This window comes from Bombus affinis, chromosome 16 (assembly GCF_024516045.1).
Source record: "Bombus affinis isolate iyBomAffi1 chromosome 16, iyBomAffi1.2, whole genome shotgun sequence".
Classification (NCBI taxonomy): domain Eukaryota; kingdom Metazoa; phylum Arthropoda; class Insecta; order Hymenoptera; family Apidae; genus Bombus; species Bombus affinis.
In genome coordinates this window covers 6,591,842-6,603,484 of record NC_066359.1, presented here as the reverse complement: position 1 = coordinate 6,603,484, position 11,643 = coordinate 6,591,842, and the positions used below count along the sequence as shown (strand labels likewise).

General features: G+C 34.4%; 1 protein-coding gene across 2 annotated transcripts; it reads left to right on the top strand.

Moving 5' to 3' along the window:
* Nucleotides 1-3,957: 3,957 nt before the first annotated feature.
* LOC126925629 (uncharacterized) lies at nt 3,958-11,437 on the top strand. 2 transcript variants are annotated; one of them, XR_007714025.1, is made up of 3 exons: nt 3,958-4,963; nt 6,829-6,981; nt 10,912-11,047. XR_007714025.1 is itself a non-coding variant. In XM_050741399.1 (3 exons), the coding sequence occupies exons 1-3, from the start codon at nt 4,949-4,951 to the stop codon at nt 11,300-11,302; spliced, it is 531 nt and encodes a 176-aa protein (XP_050597356.1). In that variant the 5' UTR covers nt 3,958-4,948; the 3' UTR covers nt 11,303-11,437. The 2 variants fall into 2 exon arrangements, 1 of the variants encoding a protein (XP_050597356.1); XM_050741399.1 differs by having other exon boundaries at nt 10,940-11,437.
* The last annotated feature ends 206 nt before the right edge of the window (nt 11,438-11,643 follow it).

The window sequence follows — 11,643 nt, the reverse complement described above, 5'->3', positions numbered from 1 at the left end:
CCATCCGCATTCGTTATTTTGTCGTAAGCAAAACGTGCAGAATATATTGTTGAAACGTGTAGAAGATATTAGCAAACAGTATTTGCTCATTCTATGGTAGTATGATGGGTGAAAGGCCTAAGAGATATCGGGCAAACTGTAAACAATGTCGCGAGAAAGTCGAAGTGCTGACAAGCCCAACAATGTATCGTCGGTCCTTCGATCGAATAGTTTCGTGGAAAAGGTGTGCGTGACCCTGGCCACGAGTGGTTACGAAACACGTGCGTGGTGGGGCTAAGACGGAAGATAAAGGGATGCTAAGGGACAAAGACGAATCAACGGTCAGTGTCAGTTGAGAAGCCAGAGAGTGTAAATCGAGAAGTCAGCGAGATAATATTACTAGCGTTGTCGAGAGATTGTGGTCCGCGTGAGAGAGAGCGCTGGAACCGTAGCGACGAGAATTGCAAATTAACTATCTACTTATCTTAACACTTTACCGACCGCTAGCGATTCAACAGGATTCTCCCTGGCGTCGACTTTCTTTACTTTAGACTCTCCAATACCATTCTTTTCGTTCATTGCGAACGATAAATTTTTCAAATTGGTATAAAACTGTGGGAGCTTACAAAGCAACGCTACTGACGCAACTGAGCAAGGTACCTTAGTACTAAATAACAAATTACTGCTCAAATAATAAGAAAGATCGTCGACGACAAAAATTAATAGGCTATCGGTCGGTAAGCATCGGCGACAAAAAACCGAATAGGCTATCGGTCGGTAAAGTGTTAATTATAGTATGTTATTGTGATTAGTTCACGTTAAACAACCATCGTTCCCTGTTTAACCAACATCTGTTTAATCCATTTATTGTAAATAAACTAATTGTCGTAAGATCCTACACTATATATAATAGTAAGGTATGTGCACACTTCTAACTTCAACCATATGATTATAAAGCAGCATTTACAATTATTTTCTAAGGTGTGTTTATAATAATATTCGCAGATTATCTTTCAAAGATATGGATGCAAACATAGTGCATCGTTAGATGCAAGATTTGTTCTCATTTTCTTTTTATCGATGTTCTAATAAAAATGTTTGATTGTTCTATGGGGCACTTTTTATTTCAAAGTATCTTCTATTTATTGACTATATTCAAAATTCCCTAACTGTCAATTTCCATATAATTTTTACAATTGTAAGAAGTTCAAGCGCTACAATCATCAATGACCACTGTGTGGTGTCACAGGAGAAACCATGGTCGGTCATATATGACCCACGTGGCAGTCAAAGTGTTAATGTTAATCGACGAATTGAGATCTTACGTAAATTGAGGTTTTGTATATATAACACTTCATATGTTACACGTACGCACACGAAAACACAAGTAGAAAGAGTAGGATAACATTTTTTTTCGGACGAAGCTATATTGCTAAATAAGTGAAGGAATCTCGCTGCAAGTTATTTTGCCTACGTACGATCCTCTCCGTTTCATACATGATTTTCATAAATGTTACTGTTTCGCCGAGTCACACGTATTTAATAATTTTGTTTATTACTGCATTTCACGGAAGCGCTGCATCTACCATGGAAATGTAAAGAACGAATAAATTAGTAATTCCATGCATAATTTTTTAAGGATGAAATAATCAACATATTTGATTTATTAAAATTCCATGCATACGGAGCTGATACTGAATTATCAAAAGAAATATTGGTTCGAGATAATTGTAGAGAAAATTTATTAATTAAGATCTTTTGAATTACTACACGATCCTATCAAAATTTCAAGATTAATTTAAAACTAATGAATATCTTTTTACTTCGATGGACACGGTTTTATCAAAATTTCAAGTTTCACTATATACAATAAATATTTTTTTATTATACTTCTTCAAGATTTTGTATACTAAAAAAACAACGTACCTGATCAAAATTTCTTGAGCAGATAGAAAATTATAGCTTCGATGAGAACGTAGAAAGTGACCGAGTATCAAGACTGAAGAGGGAAATCAAAAGCAATCAAAATCGATTACACGAAGCAATTTCCATTATAAATCACATTTCAGGTCAAAGGTCGACAACTAAATTTTTATAGATTATGCGGATAATTTCGTGAGTGACTAATCATAGTACTAATTCGAATAGTTCGAGCACTCTGGTTACTTTAACTATAGGTCATATTTAGTATTTCACGAACACCCTATTGTTTTGCCTTTTAAAGTAACTATTACGTAATAATCGCTCTTCTTACGTAAAACATGCTAACTTTGCGAAAAATCTGTCACGTTTATTGAAATCGCATCTGACGATATTTTTAGGAAATTTAGTTCAACGAGAAAATAGTCTCATATTTTATAAAATTTGCTAATTTTTACGGTTTTTTTTTTTTGGAAAGGTAATCTTGTTATAAAATACACCGTTTTTTTTAGAGAACCAAACGGTATATGAAACTGTATTTTATAAAATTTGTAAAAAATTCAGTTTAATCAGAAAGTAGTCTTGTGTTTTATAAAATATTTTAGTCTCTGTGAAATTTATTTTAATGGAAAAAGTAGTCTCGTTATAAAATATACAGATGATTTCGGTGAGTGGGTTGGCGAGTACGTGGCAAATGAAAATTGTGAATCAGAAGACACTAACCTCTTGGAATTTTGCATGCCCATAATTCGATTCCCAGTAGCTGAGAGCAACGTCCCGATTCTCAGCCAAGAAGATATTGTTTTACGCTTGGTCACGACGTCTGACAGTCAACCGTGGAATTTTTAAACGTTCATTCGGGCCACGAAGGTTACGATGTGCCGCGTCTATATTTTTCTGCGAGCGACGCACACGAACGCAGTCTTTTGTCCCGCTCTCGAGGTTTCTATGCCAAAGAATAACGCGAAATTCACTAATCCGTCGTATCTCTTTGCGTTTCGATACAATCGAGCCTCTACTCCTACATTCTGTCCTCCGATTACGGAAATTTTTGGCAATTTTGACATTTTTCTTTTCGAGGGAATCGAGTGTATTTTAGGAAGATTTTTATCAGTTTTTCAAGTTTTCGGATTCTAATTACAGAAGCCTGTGGCGATTTGGAAATTTTTATTTTTGGAGGGGTTAGATGGATTTTGGGGAAACTTTTTAGGCGAACTTTGAACCTATGCGACGATTGGTTGATTGGTATTTATTACGTAAATTTAATTTGGAATTTAATTTTTAAAATAAAATTAAATAAAATTCTAAATTTAATTTAGAATTTGGAATATCAATGACAGTCTAACAGTATAATATAATCTGACAGTAAGATATTGCAAAACGTATAGTTAAAGAAATTCTAAATTCGTAAACTTCAATCTTTTCTTTTCACTAGCGTCTTGGAACTTGCGATATTAACGAAAATTTGACAACATTTATTGAAAAATATATAATTACAGGAAATCTGAATTTACAAAATTATACTCTTCTTTATTCTTACCTAGAATGTTTAATTTCCAATGAAAATCCAACGATCTAACGTATATTCCTACAAGCATATACAGTGTAATATATTCGTCTAATTTCTAAGCGTTGATTTTTCCGTACGCAATACCATTTCCTATTCAAACGCATAGAATACAGTACGAAACGTGGTTTCAATAGAAAAACGTAAGGTTACGATCTTAAGTTGTAAGATCATTAGGAGAGAAATCTTTCATATGACCACAAAGAAACGTAAAACCTGGAGAAATATGCTGACGATTCGAAAGCTTTTCATCGATAGTGGGAACACGTTCGAGTCACATGGTGTTACAGAGAGGTTAACTTTTCTACTATTCGGTACAGAGCACGTACAGGCAGTGTTCTTTCTTCTTATTCGATGGAAGATATCTTATTCCCGCGGTTCCAATAACAACCTGTCGTCGTCGTCGTCGTCATCGTCGTTTTCCTTCTTCTGCTGTCGACTAGCTGTACAAATACTTACGTTCGGCTCGAAAACCTCGATTGCCTGTTTCGAGAAGATACCAAGTCTGCAGACAGAAGCGAAACATCAGCCAGGATTTTCGTTTCTCTTGTTCCGCCAACGGATAAGAATGAACAAATATTTTTCTATTTTAAAACGTTGGAGAAGAAAATGAAATGTAGATTTCAATTTTCTTCCAGATTTTATTATCACTGAATCATCTTGTTGTTTGTTTCTTTTTCTTTCAGATAATTCGTTAAGCGAACGTTCGTTCGAGTAAATGTCAATAGAAATTTATTCAAAGTTATTCCGGCATAATCGTTTATTACTACCACGATACGTATTGAATCATTGAATTGCTATGTTGTGAAGTTTCTCAGGCATGTGTACTCGATATTTCATGTGTCAGATTTTATGTCGATAAATTTTCCCACTTTCCTAATCTAACCTTAAATCGTCACAATTGGTTGACCATCTTTTCCTGTATCTAAGAATTTACTATCTTCAATACTCTTTTCTATACAGTTCAAAGAGAATGTACGATTGCCTAATATAATAATTATAATTATATTATTATACTACTAATTTAGAGGATCTATTATTATTTAATTTTCACATTCAACCATAGTAATTTGCAATATATTTTTATTTTGCGCAATGAACGAGCAAGCAAGTAGATAAATAAAATTCTAAGCAATAAATAATATACGATAAACAATACACACCTAAACTTGACAACTTCTTTCTTTACCATTTTCATCGCCAGATGGAACCACCATCGAATTCATGTATCTCTCTGAAATCTCTACAATTTCACCTCATTCCTTGTCTCGTGTTCCGCAAGTCTCGTTCCAGTTTCAGATACGCATCGTTTTCTTTGGTGCAGCGGCTCGAACCGGAAGCGACGACGATGAGAATGTAGCTTCGTCGTCGCTCAAACCTACGGAATGAACTGGATATTGACGTTCTATCCATGAAATCGACAGGAATCAGCAGTTCGCTCGCCTCTCGCGTTCCCAGCCAGCCAAACACGTACCAGCGGAAATGACGATCCTCTGCGTGAGACAATTCTTCTGTCTTCGTTTTTCCCTTTATCGTCTGTTGCCAGATAGACACACCGGTGTTGATTTTTCTTATTGAATGAGGATTGGAATATGTACGACCAAGGAGACAGGTTTTCACTTAGAGGTTATGACGATTCGTGCAAAGCTTCGACATATATACGGTGTCTTATCTCGAATCAATTTTTATGAATATATCTGTTCGAAAATTCTTGTTTTAACGATCATTATTTAAATAATAATTATCTAATTATTAGAAATGTGAAAAATTATTCATATGACAAATTTCTGACGTTCTTCGATACAAACTGAACAGGATCTTTTCAATTTGAAACTTGGTAGAAATTCAAGGAATTATTTGTGTTTTTAATTATTTATAGATATCATTACATGTAATTATTTAAACGCGTATTTTATTTTACAGTATTTTTCGATCTTGCTTCTTAAGAATTTAATAGAACATCAGTATTTTTATTTTAGTTTCGTTAGACGATCTGTCTTCTCTTTCGTGCAATTTCTTTTTCCAATTTTTTAATTCTAACCACGAGTTACACCCGCACTCGAAAGTTACGCAACGCTTATTATATTCGTGCGGAAAGTGGGAAAAGTTACGAATGATCGATAGCGGTATTCAATGTCACTACTATTAAGAAATATTTTTGCAGATCTTCGTACATTTCTCAGTAAATTTATTTCTATATTATATATGTTATTTTGAGAAGATTCAGGAGTTTCAACAATTTTTAAAATAGCATACGAAAATATAGAGGATCTCGCAAGTGGAACATTTATTTGGACCGTGGATTTTTATACATTTTAAGGAAATTTAAAATTCCAATAGCCTATAAAATATTCCAAGTATAGTAAACAATTTCTGCGTAGGTTTCATTTCTTCCATTGCATTCAGTGAATTATGAATTTGCATGAATATTTGTGCTCTAATAACGATACTTAATACTATTTGAAACTATGGAGGAAAATTGATGGACTTCAAAAGAAATGTGGCCGGTTATTTCCTTAAGATTTTCCGGGATGAATGTGATTAGCTTTCTCAAAAGCACGCTCAATTATGCGATATCTGGGAAACTTTTAATGTTTAATAGCGATGTTTAATGTCAGTGAAAACTTTTAATACCGGTTTTACTTGAAACGAAAGTTGCAAAACGAAAACCAACCGATTCATTTTTCTTTTTCTTTTTTTTTTCTAGGTTTCTCTTTGGTTCAGGCACGTAATATAGGTTATGGGATATCTTCGAAACTTTTAACGATCTAATAACGACGTCCAGTAACGACGAAAACTTTAAACGCTTGATACTGATTTTACTTGATAATCGAAGTTTTAAAAACGAAAGTGATTCCTCTTTTTCCTTGTGGTCCAGTTTTTTTTAAATTTTTAAAATGTTATTTCACATAATAGTTCACCTCATAAGCTACGTCCAACGTGAATATGATATATAAGGTCTATGGCATTCTAATAGCAATTAGAAAGTAAGAAAATGAAAAATATTCCATTCCTGCTACAAACCAGTGTACGTAGAATGTATATTTTATTTTCCTTTAATATCGTACGCTTTACACGACAAAGATCATCGTTTATAATTGCCGTTTCGCCAAATATAAAACATCGAATAAAATAAAAGGGATACTCTAATGCAACAATAGCAGCTAACGATTAATATCGGCTGTGCTGCGATGTATTTTCGAGCAGTGTACTGTTTTCTTGGTCATCAATTTCAATTTTGTTAGTAGCAGAAAAATGATGCCGGAAACGTCAAACGTTAACTCGAAAGACCCAGCGTTTCCTGTTTCTCTGGGAGATTTTTCGCCGTCATTGCCTCTGCTAAATGGTGTCCGATATTTCAGGCGGTAACGTGTCTGCTCCAGTTCGTGGGGCTAGTGGCATTAACCGGCGTTCTAGTCTGCCTCGTTGCTGTATTGCGTTTGATGGAACTGGCCATCACCCTGATCAATCCTTTCACCATTTTTATGCTTCATCAATCGGGCAAGATAATCATTGTGAGTATAAAAACGAGGTAATAGAATTCTTTTGGACACCCGTTTTATCAATGGCTGATATTATTGGGCCATTAGGAACAACGTTGGGTGAACCTACCGAATACAGCTAACTCTTGGTCGATTTCGGTGTCCTTGAAATATGTGCTCAAGGCCATAGTTCTGAACAACTTTTTACTATACATGTATAAGGTGTTTATATAGTTATCGAGTTATACACGAAAGAATTGCACTTTTTAGGAGTCTTTCAGGTGAAGACGGAAATGTGGCACGTTTTTCATGAAAACAAAAGTTTTCGTCTACCCGTTGATGTGCGACGTCCTCGTGGGACTCGATGTGATATTCTTAAATATATTGTATGGTTTACGCTGTATGCATTTGAGTCGTGAGTATTCATCTTGATTTCGGGTTTTTTTTTTATTTCCCGGCTATGATCACACAGAAAATGGTAAACGAGAAAATTGGCATTTCGAACATTGGTATTGTTGCACCAATCGTTTCACTGAAAAATGAGTCGCATTTTTCCAGTCGTCTAAAATATCCACGGAACGACACATTCGGATCAAAAATGTTGCAGATACTTTATCTATGACATACTATTTCTGTATTTTATACTAATATTATTTTTGTTACTTTTTATACGATTTTGTACATTAGATGTTAGAACGTGTGTGTGCCAGTATTTTCCCCCTATTTTTTAACATCACTGGATTTAAATCGCACATTAATTCCACCCCCATGCGACTGTCCCCGTTCACGAGGGCTGCAATCACTTAAATAACCTAACCTCACCTACTACTTTCCTTTTGCAATTCAATTTTTATTATTTTCCCTTTAATACCTCACCACGACTGTTTTAAAAAGAGTGCTGTTAAAATTCATGCGAAGCTAACGAACATACTTGTGTCTGTACGTATGTGTAGGGAAAGGTTGTTCAGAATGACGACCTTGACAACATATTTCATGAGCATCGAAATCTGTGAGGAGGTAGCTATTCGACAGGTTGACCCAATTTTCCATTTAATTTCACTAGACTATAATCCAGAGGCCGAAATGATAATTATTTTAAATGTTTAAAAAGAGAAAATTATTGGGAAAAGGATTTTTGATTTGAAGTAAATTTTTTAAAGTAAAGTAAATTTGTATTTAGATGGAAGTTAGGATAGTCACTTTTCTGTTTCCAATGTACACGGGAATTTTGTATTTTAATTTAACGAGAGGAACTTTATTAAAATTTGTTAGCTCACGTTTCTATGCGCAGATCTATCTATCTGCCTGGATAAAGGAAGCGAGGGACACGATTGTTTGTGAAGTATATTATCAAACTTTAGAAGTAAGCAGCACATAAAACTGAAGAGAAATTCGTTTCTATTTTACTAATCCTGTGTTTCAATATTTGGAGAACTTGTTGGGAAACTTGTTGGGATTTAGTCCATCTATAATAGAATTAGTGGAATGATCTAGGGAATTACGTTGTGATATTCTAGTGAATTTAACGCGAGTGGTCTCGATTGTTTTTCAAGATACGTAGAACGTTTCTAACTAAATTAACTGATTTAATTTTTTGAAAGATTTATACAAACTCTTAATTTAGTATTACCACAGAGAAAATTCTTGAAAGGTTTAATCTCATTGGATTGGATTGAGAGATTTTCTTTTTAACCTGATTTGATGTGTAAAAAAATCCCTAGACCAAAGTATAGTAATAATTCCTAGATTTCATAGACATAACGCTTAAATCTATCGTTAATTACATTGAACAGATTTCAGATGATTTTAAACTTGGAATGTGATGGTCGAATGTGGTGGAAAACAGAAGAGAATCACGTTAAAGTAAGATAGGAGGATCGTTAATGTCGTTCGGATTAATTAGTTTGTCGCGTTGAATATTCGTCGACGAGGGTTTGTCGTGTGCAGTTTGCCAACGTTAGAGAAAATGGAAAACTGTCTGCAGGACTGTGTGAAACCAGCTAAAATATTAGGTTATTACACGATTTCGTAATACCACCGTCGTCGTAGGACCTCGTCGTGCGGATTATTCGCGGAAATTAGATCATCTATTTCATGCTCTCCTCCCGGAATTTCCAGCCGTTAATAATTTCTTATACCGACGAATCACCATATATTTTTTTACCAGATAAAACTAGATACATACAGATTTTCTACATTGTCACCATACTGACAAATCATGATCAAACGAATCGTAAGAAACAAACTCGTGCATCGTTTTATGTCTTGCTTGCTTTCTTTTGCTTGTTTCGATTAGTTCTTTTATAAAAAATGAAAATATTCTTCCTCAAGTTTGTAAATTCTTCTATTTTTTGTCTCTCTTCGTCCTTCGTCTATATTTATTATTTTCTAAGAGATGAAAATATTGAATTTTATTTTATTTCATTCATAGACTCTTTTATCGCTTTTCTTTTTGTTTCGATGTAAGCAATGAAATATTCTGTTCTTGAAATATTCAGATCCTTTCATCTGTTTCTCTTTTTATTCTATTACACAGGGTGCAAATATTGGTTCGTAAATTTCTAAATTCTCTTAATTCTTTTCCATTGTTTCTCCTGTTTCAATTCATTTTATCGTATACAATGAAGATATCTGGTGAATTTGTAGGTTTCTCAATTATATTACTTTTGCAAATTCCCTAGTCTTTAGTGCCTTTTGTTATTATCTTGCAAAGAACGGACTCTCTACAAAGGATGGAAACCTTCCTACTGTGGATCCTCATATTCTCTTTCTTCTGCGATAGAATAACCAAATATTTTCGAAATTAACAATAATTAGTAATAATTAATTCGAAATCAAGAATCATTTATGTATTTGGTTATAGTGTTAACGAAATTCCAAAATGTTTTACACAACACGTATATTGGCTTGGCAACTAAGTGATTGCAGATTTTGTCGTTACCACCTAATAACAAAATCCGCAATCACTTAGTTGCCAACCTAATAATATACAGTGGCGAACAAAAAGAATTTTGTAAAATACAATAAGAAATATAAAACGACACTATAATTTTACACAATTTGTGTACAACTCAGAGTAGATGACCAAACAATTGTAAACAATATTTGATACAAAAGTTACTAAAATTCATAGTTATCAATTTTAAACTTTCTCTTGTTCCCCACTGTACACGTAAAACTTTTCTATAGTAAGTGCTGAAATACTTTCGTAAGTCATTATACAGGGTATTCCAAAAATCAGTTCCTACGATTTTTCAGGCATTTCCGATAGTCGGATAGAAGGATATCTCGAGTAAAAGTTGATCAGTTTCCGATCGACTATAACATTAAGAAATTCAAAGAAAGTTTCACTTGCACGAAAAGTCAAGGTCATACGTATTTTTCTAAACAGAACAACACATCTTTCAACACGCCATCCGATGCATTTCTTAATCCTCTAGGAAAACAGTACGAAAATACTCGAGTCGAAGGATGATCAGTTTAAAAGATATTTGAACTTTAATATCGTGAAACCTAACGCGTGAAGGAGGGGGAAAACGTAAAACCAAAACAGCACCGCACTATCTTCCCTTATCTTTTATGCGATAAGTTTCGCGATATTAAAGTTAAAATATCTTTTAAACTAATCGTACTTTTATCCAGCTACCTTAATACTTCTTTTTATGAAGAATTAAAAAACATAACCTATCTGGCATATCAAAAAATGTCGTATCGTATAATTGAAAAAAAAGAAAAATACAGTGATTTTAATTCTTCCATCGAAATAAAAGTTTCTTTGATATTCTTAATGTTTCAATTTGTAGTCGCTCGACAGCTGATAACCTTTGTTCGAAACATCCTTTTGTCCGACTATCGGACAAAAGCTCGTGGTTACTGTACCGTTCTGTATCTGGATCAAACGAAATATTTAAAATACGTCGATAAATGGAAAATAAGTGGCAGGGCCGGAGAGCTCGTGGCCAGTTAATGTTAAATGCCTGGCTGTCCGCAGTTTGGGCTGAGGAAGAGTAAAAGGCTGACATCCAACGCTTACCATAAGATTCGCATGGATTGTGGACGTGCACCCATCTTAGAATTAGAGATAGGTATACATCAACCGGAAGTGCTTTACTACAGAAACGTGGTGTCAGGCTTGATGGAAGAAACGTTCCCTCGCGAGGGTGATAACTACAGGGCCGTACAAATGTCAGAAGTGGCTAGCGTAGATCAGGATGACGAGGGGCAGGACGAGCAAGAGATAAAAGTTCACAGTCCCGACGAGCTGGAAGTCGAGAAGGTTGACGAGGATCGAGAAATCGAAGAAGCTGATGATGATCGTGAAACTGAAAAATCTGCCTCCGAAGAAATTGGATAGACCAACGACAAGGAAGCAAACGTAACGCTTAAAAAGTCCATGGAAGAATAAATCTCTGAAGCGAATAACGACGATGATTTTTAATGAAAATCGTGTCTGTTTTGAAATATATATATGTCTTTTGGACGAATTAAAGGAATTGTGTTGTTATTGGGTTGGCAGGTGAATTTGGTTTTTACCTTTTTGTAAGAAATTTTTATCAATATCAAATAGAACGTAGTTTTATTTATGTTTTTCATGAAACCTGATCTCTTATCTTTTTCAAAAGAAATTTTTTATTAATGTTTTAATAAAATTCGACCGATATTCTAACAAACTTCAATCTTTCACTGTTGGAAAGC

Coding starts and splice junctions, on each gene's coding strand:
- LOC126925629 (XM_050741399.1), top strand. Junction 6,982..10,939: donor AATCGGGCAAGATAATCATT/GTGAGTATAAAA, acceptor GGCTGTCCGCAG/TTTGGGCTGAGGAAGAGTAA.